The sequence below is a fragment of the Phaenicophaeus curvirostris genome, chromosome 11 (genome assembly GCF_032191515.1).
Source record: "Phaenicophaeus curvirostris isolate KB17595 chromosome 11, BPBGC_Pcur_1.0, whole genome shotgun sequence".
Classification (NCBI taxonomy): domain Eukaryota; kingdom Metazoa; phylum Chordata; class Aves; order Cuculiformes; family Cuculidae; genus Phaenicophaeus; species Phaenicophaeus curvirostris.
Window position 1 is genome coordinate 13,809,847 of NC_091402.1, and position 18,146 is coordinate 13,827,992.

Sequence of the window (18,146 nt, forward strand, 5' to 3'; positions counted from 1 at the left end):
TCCCAAAAAGTTTGAGGCCAGCAATTTAGTGAGTGCCCAGGGTAAGACTCGTGGTGCCTGGGGAGCTCCTTCTGTGCAAGCTGTTATTGCAAAATAGTGGCCAGGGGAGAGACCAAGTTTGAAAAAGCTTAGGAGACAGGGACACTTTCTTGGCCAGCACCTCTGCTAATAAAGTCTTTAGTTTCTCCCTACATGATGGAGATGTAAAATGAGTACAAAGCTGTAATCCCATCTTAAATTTGAAGAGTCGCTTTTTATTTAGTATGTAAATGGTGAGGGGATGGAAGTTACATGATAGTTGGGAAAAGCTCTGTGAATAATTGCCATAGAAAGAAAAGGCAAAATAAGTTGGTTTTTTTTTAACAGTTCTTATTGGCAAGAAACTTGAGCTTAGACTTGGAAAGCTGCTCCTGTTTTTTCTTGCTGTTAGATCTTGCAAGATAAGCAGGGCTGGGATGGATGGGTCTGGCAGTTTCTCCAGGGGTGGAAGTAGGGAGGCAGCTGCTGTGTTGAGCTTTGGTGCCCTGACTCACCCAAATGTGGTGCTGTGGGGGAGGTATCGGGGACCTAGGGAGGGAAAGCAGCCTTAGTCCCCTATAATTAATACAGAATTCATTGATGCTTATGTGCCTTCACCAAGCACAGCAGCTTCATGTGCTTGTTCATAGAGATCAGACACAGCACAGCTCCTGTGATTCTCTGCTGCTGGAGTTTATTCCCTCATTGGTCTGGGTGCACCTAGAAGCACTCTTAAGTAGTAGTAGTGTAAGCAGACTTACCTCCTTTTAAGCTTGTAGGAAAGCCAATTCTGGAAATGTTTTGTGCCTCCTCTTGAGCTGCTCATCCTGCCTTTGCTCATCATATGGATTTGCTGGTAAAATATTAGATGCCTGTCAGCATGGTGGAATCACTGCACGGACTGTGGGGCAGTTACTGAAAATCCAGACTGAGGGGAAGAGGCCACAATATTAAAACGTGGCACCTTAGAAATACTTGTGGAAAAAAAACAAAATGAAAACAAACAAAGAAACCCACTAAATGGTTGTTGATGGACCTGTTTGTAGCCTTCTGCTGTAAAGGAAGAAATACTTCTAAGAAAACTCCTTAGAGGCAAACAGTCCTTTTAGTCCTCATACCAGGAACTACCAAAAGGAGCTCAATGTGGTGGTGTAACTTGTTTTTAGTTTGATGCTTGTAGAGAAACCCTATTCCCTCTGCACCCCCAGAGAGGCCATTTCTGCTGCTGCTTTACTGGGGTTGTAGCAGGGAGGACCACTAGGGAGCCCTCTCAGTGCAGAGTTTACCAGGCTCTGGTGCCATCAGGGTGTTCGATGGATGTGAGCTGCAGATGCCCTGCGGTAGGACACCCTCTCATCCCTGCCCCATCCCCAGGGTCCTCTGGAATCTCACGAACTGTTAGTTTACCTTTTGCTGAGAAATGTGGGTTTATGTCTCTTCTATCCAGTTACTGGGAGCTTGTCAGCTTAAGTCTGGGTGTTTGTTAGAGAAGTCATCATTGACTGCCGGATGGGAAATTCCTGACTCTCCCAACCCTGTGCCACTTGGAGCACTGTGCAAATACTCTGGTTGGGCACAGCAGCTTAAACTGCAATGCATGCAGCACACAAGCTGGTTCACACTGTGTCTTGGTTTTGTAAAAGCCCTAGCCTGCCTGCTGCAGAGATAGCTACAAGAAGTCTGGCCTTGCAGCCAAGGGCTCTGCTGGAAGAGACTCCAGCTGCTACTTAGGAGCATTTCTTTTAGGTAGTGACAAAGCATAGACAGGCAGCAATTACCTTGACAAGATCCTAATCTCCTGTGCAAAATAATGTTTTTGATGTGCCTCACTTCTGTACAACAGGATGTCTTGGCTCTTTTTTGGAGTGCTATTTGATTTTAGTGAAGGCTGGTTTTAGCCTGGGGGGATCCCAAAGGCCAGACACTTAGCTGATGGTGGGTAGTGCCATTCTTACCTGTCTGACTGGGAGAAAATACACAGTATTCCAGATGAGGGCCATTAAATACATATTTATGTTGACACTTGATTATATTATGACTTGACACTGTCCGTCTGTAGCACTGGTGGCAATGTTTACATTGGGTTTGGAATGATAGACTTGGACACGTAGCTTCTGTTCATGAATGCCCTGTGATGCTGTCCGTGTTGCCTGAATCCTAGTGCACAATTGAGATAATATGTTTTTCTCAGTACTTTTGGGCTGCAACCGTTGCTTTCTCTTCAGTTTAGTTTTTCTTGCTTTCCCACCTCACTGTGCTGATTCTATACCCTCGCTTCAGACTTGTTTGCTGTTCCTTCCAAGCTTATACAGCTCTAAAATTTGGCTGTGGTGTTCTCAAGTTTCCCTTCACAGAACAAGAGCTCAAACAAAAACAAGTCAAGCCACACAGCTCAGCAGTCCTGCTATTAAATGTTTTATTTCCACTGCCCTCCTTGGTGCTCTGGGTTGAGCAGGAACACAATAGGTCCTTCAGGCTGTTTAGAAGTGGGAAGCATTGAGGACGTGCTTGGAGTTTGTGTGTTGTTCTGTTTTGCTGACTGTGCTTCTTACCAGCTTTGCAGTTAAGAATGATGCATTGAAGAGATGCTGTGAATTAGTATGTCTGAGAAGTAACATCTGTCCCGTACACTGAACATTGCTTTGTTGCTGCCTGATGCCTGCTCAGCTCTACACTCACTCCACCGTGTCTTTCTTGCAGCGCTGCGAGACCTGCAAGCAGACGGTGCCCGGGGACTGCCCGGTGGTGTATGCCGACAGGGCAGGTTACTCCCGGCAGTGGCACCCAGCGTGCTTCGTGTGCTGCCAGTGCTCTGAGCCCCTCGTTGACCTCATCTACTTCTGGAAGAGCGGGGCTGCCTGGTGTGGGCGCCACTACTGTGAGAGCCTCCGGCCACGCTGCGCTGGCTGCGATGAGGTAAGGACCAGTCAGCTTCCCTCTGCTCAATGCTCCCTTCCTGCACCGGGGGACCAGCATGGGATCATTCAAGGCTAGTCATGCACCTGTCTTAATCTGCTCACCTACCCACACTTTCCAGGATGTCCCCTGGGAGAGGCATCCTTCTGGTGCAGGTCGCCAGGGCTGCGCCTGCTCTGGGTAGCTGGAGATGCCTAAAGAAAGTGGGAGGAAGAAGCATGATGTTAATGACAGTCCTAGCTAGCTATGCCATATTTATCTCGGAGCATCAGTTCTCTTCTAATTGTGTTTAAAACCTGATGTTTCTGTAGTGTTTAATTGCTCAGGAGCAGTCCTGTGCCTTTTATTTACCCATTCCCAGAGCCTGGCTTTCACAGCTAACAGGCTTTGTGGGAGGTGCAGGGCTGGTTCTCCCTGCTTTGGTGTGTTCTAGCTTGGTGAGATGGTAGAAATAAGCAACTGTCTGTCTGTCCCATAGATCATCTTCTCGGAGGACTACCAGCAGGCAGAAGGGAAGGCCTGGCACAAGAAGCACTTTGCCTGCCTGGAGTGTGAGACGCCGCTGACTGGCAAACCCTTTATTCTGGACAATGCCAGCCTCGTCTGCACAACCTGCAGCAACAGCAAACGCCTCTGAGCAGGGAGCAGCTGGGGGGCAAAGCAAGCTTTCCAAGGTCCCACCACGACTAGGGTCGTTTGACAAGTACACAAGAAGGGGAACGTTAAAAAAAAAAAAAATAGGGCCTGGCTATTCACTTGCAAGCAAGTGCAGGAGAATATTTCCTTGGAGAGGAAGCAAAGGAAATTCATATGCCTGGGGGTGGGAGATACACAGCATATCTGACTAGGAGGACCTGAAAAAGAGGTTCTGTGTTGTGGTGTTTTTTTTATAAAGTCTCTCCAAGCTTCTTCTGACTAAGATCTTGCAATAGTCTTTGGAAAGAACACACCTCAAAAGTAGCTTTTGGCATACTAAACCTATGGTCATGGTCAAAACCAAGGGTTGTTGTTATTTTCTGAAATCCATACTGGAAGTTTACACTAACAGGCTGCTGACAAGTGTACTAAAGCAGTAGATTTGAAGAATTTGAATAACCCAGGTGATTACTTTCTGAAAGCAAATTCTAGAAAATTTCAGCAATATTTAGCTGTAGCTTTCTCCTTGTAAGTGTACAATAATGTAAAAATAATGAGTTGGTACAAAGGGTGGTTAGTTTAACTCTGGCTAGGAGGGAAGGGCAGAGCTCTGCCCCAGGGCAGCTAACTGGCTCAACCCATGTGAGCTTTAGCTCTCAAACTGGAATGCAAAAGCATTCCTAGCAGGTCCCACCCAACCAGGCTCCCCTGCTTCTCCGCTGCTTCTGACTGCCTGTTTTTCCAGGCAAGTGTGTTTCCACAGAGAGGCATTGTGTTCCCACTCCAATGCTGGAGGTCGTTAAGCATTTAAAGTATGGGCCTTTGCTTCAGCTGGGTTTGACCAGGAATTTTATGGGAAACAGCTTTCCAGCCTAAGTTGTCTGGGGGATTTGTGCCTGAAATGCTGCAATCCTGCTTTTATGCTGTAATATATCATTGACCCTCTCAAAGAATGAGGAAAATGGTACCTTCCCTTTGGAGCTGGCAGCACCCTCACCCTGGGCTATGCCCTGCTCCTAATCCTGCAGCAACCCTGTGCCTAGGGGAGGTTCCCGTCACCTCTTGCATGTGATAGGGGTGACACCATCCCAGGATCTGGCACTGAGTCTCTGCAAATAGTATTTGTTCTCTTGGTTGTGCAATGCTTCTGATAGTCACTGAAAATATGAGGTAGTCCAGGCTGGCAGGTGTCTGTGTGCTCAGTCTTTTTTCTTATATTAAATGTCTATGTTATTTGCCAGAGAACTGGAATTTTTTTTTTTTTGCAGAAGTGAGTGGATGCTGTGGGTGTTTGCTTGCTTATAATAAAGTAACTTGCAAAGGAGAGTTGGGTGAAAATGTGCCTGCTGTGGGGTTGGAGTATGCGAGTCCAGAGCAGTCTGCCCCTCTGCTGCAGGAATGCTGGGCTGCTGGGGAGGAGCAGGCCAAGTCCATCACCATATTTGAGCAGCTGAGACCGATGTGGTGTAAAGACATACCTGTATGTGTTGGGGGTGAGCACCTCTTACACTTTGTTTAGCCCTGTGCTGTTGCATGGTTGATATTCCTGGAAATGCTGGGGTATTTAAAGAGTAAATGAAATGCTTGTTCCAGAGCTGGAGCAGAGCAAGAGAGTCCTGAGGTGGCAGTGACAGCGATAGCTGTGGGGGGTGATGGATGTGTGTTGCAGTATGTCACTATCCATGTGCTCCTGGGGTCCTTTGTCCATCTCAAGTTGGTCAATTCCATAAACTCCATCGAGTGCCACAAGCTAAGAAAGGATGCATAGACCTGAAGTTGTGCTAGGAATAATAAAGCTCCCTTGGGTACAGGTACATTGGTTATAAGTAAAGTGGGAATGAAAAATAAAGACCAGTGCTTAGCTTTATTGCCTCTTCTTCTTTTTGTTACAAGGGAAATGTCTTCATGTCTTTTTGAATCTTTTTTTCAAAGACACATTATTATTCTAAACCCTGCAGTGTTACAGCAGCCAAAAGCACATATGAGGTTTGACGAAAAAAAAAAAAATGAAACTGGGCCTGTAAGTCTCTTTATTGAAAAAAATTAAGAAAATCAATTACAATTGCCTTCAAAATAGTTCCCTTCTGAGCTGACATACAGCTGCATGTAATGCTGCCAATGTTCAAAGCAATTCTGCAGATCATTTTCTGAAAGGCTATTCAGGATCCTTGTCATTTTTGCTTTCACATCATTTACTGACAAAAAATGGGTTCTTTTGAGCACTGATTTGATCTTTGGGATCTCTTGACTGTAAGCCTTGGTCAATAATTGAAAAGTTTCTATCACAGTTTTCCTTGTTTTATTGTAAAACTTTGTTACTTCTCTGTTCAGTCTTGTACACTGACATTTTCTGACCAAAGCTAAGAAAATGTCCATATTTGAGCCTTGTCTCACTGTGACAGGTTAGAACATCTTCTATAACCATCTCTTTGTCTCTCCGTTCTCACTCTTGGTTCCTGAGTTATAGGGTTAGTCTCGTTTGTTTTGTGTCAAACTTCGTACACTCAGTGTAAGCAGTGAAAGGAATTGTGTGAATTGCCTGTGAAATGCTATTTCAGCAGAGACGTTAACATCCACAGGGGATTCTGTGAGGTCTGTACACACAGCTGGTTACCTCAGAGTGATGTGCCTATGAGGTAGGTGTGCAGCCATTATACAGGTGTCTGGGAGAAAATTAACTGGAAACAAAAAATCAAGTTTTTAAAAGTGGCAGACTAACTAAGCCGCTGTCTTCACAAAAATCCTCAAGAGCATGCTGCAGTCTTCTCCCTGGATGTTTTTGGTTTGTTTTGCCTTGGCTGGCTGCATAGTCCTTGCAGGGTTTGTAATAAACTGAATGCAGGGGAGGGGTGAGTCAGACCCCTGACCGCAATGGGATGTTCTTTAAATGTCAGTATCTTAATGGGGATGCTGGGATTCCCTGTTCCAGAACGGTTTCCCACTGCAGCCACCCACCTTCCTCACTGAACGTGAAAATGGGGGCTGAGGGTTTTGTGCTGGATAACATGGTCCCGCTCCCCAGCTTGCAGGGTGGGGGACTTGGGAGGACCTTATGGCTGGTTGCTGCGTTCTCAGCACTGACATTAGTGAGGCCTCACAAAGTGTGTGGTGATAGTTTTTCCTTTTTTTTTTTGCGTGTTTGATACTAAGTAAGCTAGCTTAGGAGTTGTATGGTGTGTGTCAGCTGCAGAAGAGATGGGTAGGTGGCTCGGACACATCCCTAGAGTGAGGGATGCTCATCTGGACCTCAAACATATGTTAATTAAACCTGTATGGATGGGAATCATTGTCCTATGCTTCCGTGCAGAGAGGGGTAAGGTCACTCCCAGCTCCCTGTGGCTGGTATGTTTTCTGTGTCTGTGGGGCAGCACCTACACCTAAGCCCTTTAGAGGTGGGATTTCCAATGGACACCACTCTCGTGCAGTCCCCTCCTTTCTCCCCTGCACAGGGAGGTGTGCATGTAAAGAGAATGCCCATTTCACCACTACTAGGGTTAAAAGCCAATAGAACCTCAAAGGGAGGCAGTGGAGAAGAAGTGGTTCTTGTTTTCTCTGCTGCAGAAGAATGTGCGTGGTGGGAGCTTGGATAAATGAGCTGTGACTGCAGTCCACATGTAGTAGCTTTAACTGCTTACGCAGTCTGTCTCCATTAACACCATCCTCCATCACTAATGCCTTTATCTGGCTACTTGGGGGAAAGTTACCACTGTAACGTGTTCTGGTTTGGGTTTTCATTTTGCGATCTACAAACTGTAATTCTTTCCTGAAGTCCCTGTTTCACCATACTCATGCTTGCTTCAGGTTTTTTGGACTGCTGGCATCCACTCAAGCTTTCTGGGTATTTCTGCAGCTTGTAAAATCCTATCTGTTAAAAAAAGTTACTGCAATTAAACGGCTTAACAAAATCCTGTGCTTCTCAAGTGTCAGGAGCAAAAGCGTGAAATTAATGCATCTAGCAGTTCAAAACATATGTGAGTCTTTAGTTTTGGTATTAAAATTTAAATTCGGTGTAAGCAGGAGAAGACAAGTGAAGACATTACACTGTGTTTTGCTATGGTTTATCATCTAAAACAAAGAAGCCTGCCACAGCTGCCTTCTGCGGGTCGTCATCTCTGGTTTTCAAGAAAGTTAGATTTACAGGGATATACTGGCCTGTCGAATAGAGAGCTATCAGCAAGGAATACAGAGGTTCTGTCCAGGAGATTAATAAAAACCGAGGTGTTTCTCAGGGTTACTCTATAGGACAGGAATAGACAAAGGGTGAAGACAGTGCTAGTAACTATTTGAAAAACATCTTGTACCACAGCTGTGTCCAGTCCATCATTTCAAATAAAAGCTCCTGTACAAAGACCATTCTCTGCTGTCTGGTTGTACGCGTGACCTTCAGCTGGTACAGGCTGCTTTAGGACTCCAAGTGAGTGGGTCAGTGCACAGTGCTGCACTTAAGACCCCAGTTAACAGGATTTCCTTCCCTGCCCACAACAAAGGTCTCTGATGGAGGACGTGTCAGCAATCCCCCTTACTGATGCAGTTCACATGCCTCCTGCTGTGATCTTCAGGACTGACTGCAAAATCTGTGGATGCTTCAATATTTCTCTTGGGATAAAACTAACTCATTGTCCAGTGCCATTACTTATTTGAGGTTAATTATTTAACAGGTTTAGTGAGTGCAATTACTCCCAGTATTTCGTCAAGATGATCTAAGAAAGAAAGTACTTTGAAAATAAACTCTTTAAGCAAGGAGAAATGAATATTGACGTAGGGCAGCTCTGGGAGGGAAGGATGGCCATGCTTGAGCCCTGGCCCTCAGCTAGAGCCCAGGGTCTGGCACATGCCAGCAGCTGGGGAGCGAGCCTCCAGACCTGGCCAGGGAGTGAGGGGCAGTGCTGAACACAGGGTGGTCCTTCACCAGCTCCCCTCAACTGGAGACCCAGCTGGAGGCAAAGTGTGAGTGGGAGCCCATCAGCAAAGAGAAAAATAACTGTTGACTGGGGAGAAACCACATTTCAGCTGAAATTTCGCAAGCTGCAGTTTTTCAAAGCTTAACTAAGCTGAATCTACAAATATTTGCAGTGCTGTCTCATTCGTGGTCCCTTTTTTTAAAAAAGAAATATTTGAGGAAGAAAAAGGGACTGTCTGTTTGTGATTTGGAAGGATTTTGCCATTTGAAAGGCAGAGGTTGTTTAAGGACAGAGGCTCTATTCCATTCACCTTCCTCCTCCCAGGTTTCCTGTGGCATCGCCCCTCACTGTCTGGGTTGTCCCCACCAAATGGCCAATGCATCCCCTGAGGCCAGAGGAAGAACTGATTGCAGCTGGGGAGCCTCCACTGCTAAGATGGGAAGAAAAAGAATTATTAAATGAGCAGTGGCTGGACTGATGCCTTTATACACCTCAGTAAGGGAGGTGGGCTTGAAGGAAAGGAGCCATTTGCCTATGTGAATGCTAATTCTTTGTACGTATTTCAAGTATCTATTCTAAGGCAAGTGATAGGTCTTGAAATACAATACCTCAGTTTGGATGGGTAGGAGAAAACCAGGTATCCCTGTGACAGGAGGACAGTATCTCAAGGCTACACCACAATCAACACATCAGTGCTGAGTAGGGACTAGGAAGCTGGTTGAAGACTTGCAGCAAGACTTGATCCCACCACTGCTTCGCACAGGTTTTTCCAGGCAAAGCCTGAGGGAAGGCAGATCTGGAGATGTTTAACAGGTTTCCCTCAGAGGTCTATGGAAAACACTGTGATTTACTTATGGGCCCTAATCCCATGGAGAAGGAGTCCTATCATCAGGAGTAAATGAGCAGTGACAGGGTGAGACTTGGTTGCTGTAGGGCATAGATGATGCATGGGCTGGAGACCAACTCTGCACCCCCTGCACTTCTGGGACTGTGCAGAAACGCTAAGGAAATCCTTCATGGAAGGGAAGAAATAAGCTCTCCTGATCTTTTCCTGCAGTGCACAGCTTTTGGGAGAGAGAGCGGTTCTGCTCTGCAGGATTCTTCCTCCTAGCCTGGAAGGGGCTGTTCTGCTTTGGCCGGAGAGGTAGAGGTTTGGATCAATGGCAGCTGAGCTGCGTTTCACATCATTCCAGGCAAGAAAGCAGAATTTTCCTCTACAGTGTATTTCAAGAAAGAAGCTGTTTGCTTGGATGCTTCTCCAATGAATTGACTCAGTTCTTGTTATTTACCTCAATGGCAACAAACAGGCATAAAAAAGGTTGTTGATCATAGAGCATAACTCAATAAGAATCTGATACCTGAGCAGAAGACAATTGCCTTAAACAGAAACTTTTAAGGAGTTTTATTAGTGCAGTCAATTCTTAAAAGAATGTGATTTCAGATACCTATAACTAATAAAACTCAAAATTCAGTGGCTTCAGGTGAGAAAAACATAAACCAAAGGTGCAATAAAACTTGCTTAAAAGCCCAAGAGAGAGAAATTTAGAGGTGCAAACCCAAGTATTCATGGAGGGCTGGTGTGTTTCAGTGGAAACACTCTTCCAGAGACTTGCAACAACTGCTGCTTTAGGCTGAGCTAAATAAAGTTCATATGGCTATGTGTTATTCTATTAAAAGTGAGGTTAAATATCCATATATAAATCTAATTTGAGCTTTTATTTACTTTTTAGCTCAACTTTGTCAGCCAATTCATAAAAAAAAGTAAATCTCTCTACAGTGAGCTTTTTATGCATTGTTGTTTTGTTTCAAGAGGTGATGATGCATTCAAGCATCTCCAGCAGCCCTTGGGTGCTCATCCCATGGTGCTTCTCCTGTCCTGCCTTGCACATCTGCGGGAATACCTGCTTTATGACATCCCATATCCACACACTGCATTGTATTGCTAGTAAGATGAAAAAGAACCAGATATTGTCTACCTGGAAAACAAAGCATCTTCTGAATAAATTGTTGTGGTTACTGTTCAGACAACCACTTCTACTTCAGCAGTTTCTGGGTGTCAGCTCAAAACCATCTTGCAGACAGGGAGCCCCACCAAGAAAGGCACACAGACTCCTAGTTATTGATGTGAGGGTGAGCCGTGGCTGTGCCTCATCGTTGGGCTGGCTGCAGGACCAGTGCTGCAGTGGCTGAATATGCTTTTTTTGAATCAAGCTTTTTTTAAATTGTGCAAAGTGCTGACATATTTCACTGCTCTACTCCATTGCCAAGGATAATGCTCCCATTGCTTTTCTACAGGCTTTGCTGGAAGCTTGTCCTGCTGAACTGCCTGGATACCCCATGCCCTACAGGTAGGCTCAAAGCAAGCAGCCTGTGTCAGTAAGAGCTGTGAGAAGGTAACTGTGTGGTGAAATGGGGCAAAACCTTCTCAATGGGAGTCCACGTCTGCAGGTCCATGCTTGGTCCTACGGACTTCGAACTGCCCACGTTTCACCTCCATCCATGATCCAGAGCAGGAAAAGGCCTTTCCATGAAGCAGTTTCTGTCCTAAAGCAGCTTTACCAGGCAAGCTGCAACACATCCAGGGTAAGAAAGCATACACAGTGGATAGGTTATTTTTTTTCTGTGTGACTCATTTGCCTTCACAACAGCACATCTCCCAGCACGCTGCCTGCGATGCCCGTGCTGCCTGCTTCCAGCGTGCCCCTGCAGCATTAGCCAAGATGCCCACAATGCCAAGGGCTACAGCACCTCACTGCCTGGGGTGAGAAGGTGCTGCACGCAGCTGTGTTATTGTTGAGCCAGATGTTTCATTACGGGCTTTGCAAATTCCTCCAGAGCCCCACAATGGCGCTGAAGCAGAGAGACTGTCAAATACGGACGTTTTCTCTGCACGTTAACTCAAAAAGCCAAATGAGACACAGGCCTACTTAAAGACCAGTGAATAAAGGTCTCTTTTTGTAAAAGAAACCTATTAATACTTTGCCAAGACCTTCCCTTGAGACTGCCTAAGTAAATTTCCTTAGATTGACGAGGCTGGAAAAGCAACTCTTTCAGTGGAATGAGACTCAAAAGCCATTCAACTGGAAGGCACCAGCCTTCTGGTTTTGCAGCTCTGAATTTACCCAGAAAAGAAAGGTCATTTTTCAAATCCGAGGAAAACTTGTTGCAGCAGTTTTTCTTTTCTGGTACTGTTACAGGGACTGAATAATCGCAGACTCTGGAAATCTCCAAGTTAACAAGTCACCTTGAATTAACTACTCTTGATAAACTGATTGTCCCTAATGTTGAGGGGATTTAGTAGATTCCCTGGCATTTAGGATGGACCTTTCTGTGGCTGGAAGGGAGGAGAGTTGTGACAAGCAGCTCTGGTAGTGCCACTGCGCCAGGGAAGAGGAGGGATGCTAGTTCAGCCAGGATACAGGAGAACAGACAATGAAAAGAAGTGGTGATTCAAAGGGATCCCTCTGCAAACACCATCAGCCAGTTTATAAACAGCATAAGTACAGTGGTTTCCTTGAGTCTTTACTAAAGCTGTGTTATAATAAAGTCCTTTCGTGTTTCTGAGATTCTCCATGACTGATGTATAATTACTCACTAGTTACTGCATTACAGAACTGCTGAGTCTGTTGTGCTCATCCCTCTCCAGATACAACACCACAGTTCCTGTGCTAACAAAAGACATTTTAAACCACACGATGAGAAACTCAACAAAGACAAGAAGCGGCAGGTTAGGATGGAAAAATCAAAGTTGCTGCAATTAGTGTTGCATTCCTATCAAGCAGCCCTGCAAACCCAGCGATGACAAACAGGTTTGTTCAGTTGTGCGTGGGGCAGGCAAGGCAGCTGCCCCACTCCCCCTTCTCATCCCAGGGGACATTGATTGCCCCACATCCTATGGGCACAGAGCCTTCCCTTCCCCTGGGCAGGGGGATGAGGTGGTTTCCCAAAATGGAAACCCAACTGTTAGTTCCAGGCTGGTCTCCACCATATTAGCACATGAGAAGTGGTATGCACGGACCCTCACCCTGGCTGTGTGACCCCTGGCTGTGCAGGGAGGCTCTTCTTCCTCATCTCTCCCAGCCCAGCGGTGGACAACATCCCAGCAGCTGGTAGCACAGGGACTGCATTTTTGGGTTGTGCCTCTCTCATGGATCCGGACTGTGGTCAGGAACTTCTCAAGAGTCAGTTTGTCATGTACACTGTGTAAGGTGTCTACATGGCCTTACATGGGCACAACACTGGAGTTAACATCTTCCTTTTTTGGGGGGAACAAAACCTCCATCATGCTTCCTGCTGACCTTGCGTGCACACACATGCCACAAACCAAAATTAAATGTTTTGTTCCTCACCCTTTAATTCACTAGCACTTCCTCCAAACGCAGAAGCCAGCAAGCAGATGGCTGTTGTACAAGTTGGGTCTCAGGAGAGACAGATCCGTGCTGTTCTCCATTCGCTTTTTCCATGGGTGTTTCCACACCCGTGGTGCCAGACAACACCTCCTGGGCAAGTGCTGACAGTGAGCACCTGAGCATCAGCAGAGCGTGGCAGCAGCCCAAAGGCAGGGTTGGGGACAGGACCTGAAATGAGAGGGCAGCACGCCCCACGCCCTGCTGCAGCCTTGCAGCTCATGCATTCCTGCCTCTCCAGCAAACTGGCTCTGTACCACGGAAGGGTGAACCTGGTGGGATCCAGCAGGGGCATTGGGCATCATGGGCACACCGGACTCCATCCTGGCTTCCACCAGCACCTACCAGGGAGACAAGGCATACCAGTGAGGGTGGGCAGATTCCCGACAACACACGTGTTTTCTTAATATCTTCCCACATACCCACTTTATGCAGCATGGATAAGTCCAGAAAATCTACTTTGTTTGGCGAGTCAGTTTTCCATCTTTGAAGCAACAACCACATCAGTTGGATGTTTTCTTCTAGGGAGGAATAGCTTGCTTTCAGCAGCAGGAGCTTTGCAACGCCACCCTATATAGAGCTGGCATCCATCAAGTAGCAACCCACACGGGTCACTCGACCCAAAGAAGAACTTACAAATGATGGAGAAAGGGAGAACTTCCCAGTAAAGGCAGGAAGAGGCAGGCAGGAGAGCCTGGTAAGCAAGAGGCTTGTAAGAAAAATAACTCTTCCTGAATAGTCTGCCTGATTCACGAAATGGCTTCAAGTTTAGCAGTAAAGTTTATTTGTCTGCCTGTGACATAATGTAAAGGCACAAGTGTGCACATCCCCCTGAGTTCCTGCGGGATCAGTCAGCAGCACTTTGCATCTCATTTTTAGATGGCTGAGTTTAATCTTGACTAGATGATGGAGTCAAAACAAACACGCCACAAGCAGGATATGATATCCTCAGTGCTGGTCACCAAGTGGATCCGTCATGTTCACTTCCATCTCTCCCAGGAGGAAAGGTCACAGCGTTCATCCCACGGGAACGCCGTCTGTCTGCCCATGTCTGGCAGTCCCCAGGCCCATGTCTGTTCTTCCCCTTGTCCCAGTGCCCTCAGGCTATGAGAAAATCCTTCTCCCATGCAGACTCAGGCCCAAGCTTCCTCTTTTGGGGCAAACAAGGGAGTTCAGTCTGATTTCACAGCCATTATCAGGGCTAATACACCGTGACCATCACTTTCAGCTTTTGCCATAGTTTACTAATGTAGGAAATGAAAGACTAAATTGCAAAGGTTAACAGTTGGTGGCCTTCCTTATCCTCAGCTCAAATGAGCACTGCCCGAGGATCAGTAATACACCATGAATATTCAGAGCATAGCTCCAAGCAACCTCAGGCTCCTTGGTTATTTTTGAGAGAGAAAAAAAATGATATTTGCAGAGTTGCTTTCCTAATATTTTGGCTGATCAGCTTAATTGTTTTTCTTCGCAGCCCTTAATCGTGTCTGTTCCTGCAGCTATTACTCAGGCTTTACTTCTGCAGATATTAATGTGTATTTTGTTTAAATACCAAGTGCCAATGTCAAGCCCTAAGCCCTGTGCTGCTTAAGGAGTGGGAAGAAATCCAGGCAGCGTCTCACAGGTTGGCAAGGACTGGGGTGCAGCCAGAGCATTAATCTAAACTAAGAAATGCTTGTTATATTTTAACACTGTCCAAATATTAACACAGCCCAAAGGATGTGGAGGTGTTACCCGGACATATCAACATCAAGAATTCCCTTTTCTGTGAGCAGATGTTAGCTCTCCAAGACACCTTTTTAAACACAGGACTTGGCCATAAACTATCCAAAAGAAAAGACTGGGAGCGAGGAGGAAGAAAAGTCTTTGAGACATGGATGCTATTACAAGACCGTATCTCTTTCTGAGGGCTTCCATTGTGCCTTGTCTAAAATCACTGCTGCACCAGCATCCTCCAGCTCTAAGAGAAGATGAGCTTGTCCCCAGGGCTGCAGCAGAGCTGCACCAACCCTCTGCACTCAGGGTGCGTCTTTGTATCAGCCTCCCACAATATTTCTTTGGAGACATGCTAAAAATATTTCCAGTTGTTCCTGGTTTGTTCTAGGTGATGTTGGCATATTTTGTAACAGAGAGCCTTACTGTTTGCATGGGTAAAAACATGACTTTGTGACACTTTTTACCCACTTTCCAGCGACTTTTCAAGGGAGATCCAATACTTGAGTGGGGCTTATTGTTCTGCCAACACCTGGTTGCGGGGGAGCCTGGTGCCATCTGAGCAGCAGCAACCAAGGCTGCAGCTGAGGCTGCTGACTGGGCTCCACTGTGTGCTCATCTGCTCAACCCTCAGCCCTAACTGGCTCGGTGGGCTTGCTTGCAGCCCCTCGACCCCAGCCACGCTGCATTCCCATCTGTCTCACTCACCACGGGGGCTGCAGCAGGCAGCGTGGGGGTTAAAGCCCTTGCTTCCAGAGGCTGCGTCCTCTGTGCCAGGCGTTAACCGCAAAGCTGAACCACTTGCAGACAGTTGGGCTCACTGGCTCCTGACACATGCCTGCGTTATTAAATACAGCTGGGAGAAAAGCTGAGAGGGGAAATCCTAAGACTGGATTTGATTTTTTGGAAGTACTGCCATCCCCCACCTGCTGCCCCACCAAGTTTCCAGCAGCTGCTGCTCCTGAGCCCTCCCAAGCCACACAGGTCATCTCTTGCCTTCCTAAAAGCGCACAAGCCACGTGGCTGTGGCCCCATACAGAAAGTCCTGTACCCACGGACCTGCTTTTGCTCAGCTAGGGAGCATGCTTGTTTCTCAGTTGTCAGCAGGCAGCTGAACTGCTCTGGCACTAGTAAGCTTGGCATCCCAGCTGGCTAATCCAGGGTCACATCCTGGGACCAGTCCCCTGGGTCACTGCTCTGTGTGCTGCCCTGGAGTGGGACTTTGTTTCAATATATCATGTCAGTTTAAAGCAAAGGGACAACAAAACCTCTCCCTGTCACCTGCTCTTTGATGTCCTGCAGCAGCAGCACAGTGAGGGGCTGCCCAAAGATATGCCAACAGTCCTGATAAAACCTAGTTACATCAGCAACTCAGCAAACCCGCAGAGCTCAACTAAGTCTGAATAAAGAGGGAATAATCCAACCCCTAGGAAATCAGTTCCCAAGGAGAGAGGCCACTGGTAGACCCCAAGGAGTGCCTGGTGATTTTGGAAGCTGCCCTAGCTCTAGCCTGGATGACCACTCTGCCCATTACCAATGTTCCACCCACCCCCAGCCTGGCTGGGATGCAAGCTGAGAAAGTTGCAAGTATCTTATCCTTTAAGTTTTTTTTTCCCAAAAAAGCTAAAAGTTTAGACAAATGAAATGCTACTATTTACAGTTGAAAGAAAACCAGCAAAGAAACTGCATCTTCTCCTCCATTTAGAATATGCTAGAATTTACTTGACTGTCAGGCACCATATTTAACACATACAAGTTCAACAAGTGCTGCAAGCTTTCCACTAGCCACGGGAAATGCCACACGCACCTGCACACTAGCCGGTGACATGCAAACCTCACCGACTCTCACCAGCTTTGTCCTGTTCTCTGACGTGCTGGCTCTGGCTGGGATGGAATTAATGCTCAGTTGCCTGCAGCCTCCCAGTGCTGACACTGCCCTTGCCCACTGGCAGGCGTTTTTGAAATGCCCAGCCCATAATATTGTGACACATACGTTTGTTCAGGGTAGGAAGTAAAGATGCTCTTAAAGAAGAAGCTCTTTTGGACCTATGGCAATCAAGCCAGTGTCACAGGCAATGCTTTTTCCCATAAGAAGGAGGAGGGTGCTGTTGACTGCCTCAATGGCCCAATCTTGTTTTATTTTGTTTTGTTTTACTTTTTCCAGAAATCCTGTCCTTTTATCTTTCATACTCTATGGGCATTTTGAATGTAACTGATCAATCTGAGGCTACAGCCTCCTCTTACATCTTCAAGAGGAAACCTTTCAATTTCTATTAACATTTTCATTCTTGCCCTGTCTTTAAACACTTCAGCAAGGCCTGACATTTAGAGTTTGCATCAGATTAGTCATTGTCATCTCTCAGTCACCAGTCCCTCTTGTGACTTAGGTCCATGCTTTGAACAAGCATGAAAGTAGCTTTTGATTAAACTCATTGGGTCGCATTCCCCTATGGAAACTTGCTGCAGCCAGTTGAGTAGCGGCAGAGAAAACCTGGTCCACTGTGCCTGGAGTGAAGAATTTTGGCATCAGTTTTTAAAGGCTGAATAACAGCCTGGAGAAAGAGTCAGGGCTGTTGCAAGCCCAAGTCCTGAAGAGGTGGAGACTGTAGTCAACGCTCTTTGTGGCAAAGAACAGAGGATTCAGGGAAGGATATCTATTTACAGCACCAGAAATTATACCCCAGGATCTTTCACTAAAAGAAAGCCAGGATTATTCAAAGGTTTTCCTGAAATTGCTGTTGACTGAGGAAAAAAAATCTTTTTTTATTAAATGTTTCTAGCATGGAAATGGATGGGTTTATGAGCTTCAGCCATGGGGTCTGTCTGCCCTGGGAACGTGAGGTCAGAGCAGGGATGGGGATGGTTCCTGCTGGCAGGAGCCTGTGCTTATCTGTCATGCACCTTGTCCCCAACTCCTTGATGTGTCCACCACTCAGGGGACAGGGTTCTCAGGTGGCAGAGGGGCAGATCTCTAGAAATGCATCCAGCTAGCAGGTTGACATTAAGTACTTTGGCTTGGGTTTGAATGCAATCAGATTTTCAGCCCATACCATCTGTTTCCAAGTGAGAAACAATGGGTTGGCAAAGCACCAGCCCCTTACGGCAGGAATCAAGGGATAAATCTGAAAACCCAGATGCGGTTGGTTGTAACAGGAAGCCATTGCATTGCTTTGGGCCTCCGACAAAATATATTTTCAAAGGGCTGACTATGGCTTCAGGCACCAAGCCTTTCAGTATTAAATGCTAATCGCAGACCCTACAGAGAGCCCCAGCTTGCTCACGCAGCCCACAGCTGGCCAGCAGAAAGTGCAACATCTGCACAGGAACACCAACCCCTCACTCAGAGTACAGGATTTTTAGTCTTCATGTTGTTTTGGCTGCTTTTAGCAAAAATCCACACACGACAGCTACAAATTGCTTTTCCTGTGGCTTCTAACTCAATCCCAGAAACCTCCAGCTCTGCCAGTTCCTCCAGTGTCCCCAGCTGCCCCACTGGTGGGCTTTCTAACAATGGTGATCCCACAGGGCATGTGGAAAGCCACCAGGGACTGGACTA

General features: G+C 46.5%; 2 protein-coding genes across 2 annotated transcripts in view; one reads left to right on the top strand and one right to left on the bottom strand.

Annotated features, from left to right (window-relative positions):
• The window catches only part of LMCD1 (LIM and cysteine rich domains 1), a 34,990-nt gene extending 27,072 nt beyond the window's left edge, over window positions 1-7,918 (top strand). Inside the window, exons 5-6 of the mRNA XM_069866010.1 lie at window positions 2,719-2,934; window positions 3,413-7,918. Coding sequence (XP_069722111.1) covers window positions 2,719-2,934; window positions 3,413-3,571 — 375 coding nt within the window. The 3' untranslated portion in view covers window positions 3,572-7,918. The remainder of the gene's footprint in view (window positions 1-2,718; window positions 2,935-3,412) is intronic.
• A 3,980-nt stretch (window positions 7,919-11,898) lies between these two features.
• The window catches only part of SSUH2 (ssu-2 homolog), a 41,085-nt gene continuing 34,837 nt past the window's right edge, over window positions 11,899-18,146 (bottom strand). Inside the window, exon 11 of the mRNA XM_069866009.1 lies at window positions 11,899-12,139. Coding sequence (XP_069722110.1) covers window positions 12,104-12,139 — 36 coding nt within the window. The 3' untranslated portion in view covers window positions 11,899-12,103. The remainder of the gene's footprint in view (window positions 12,140-18,146) is intronic.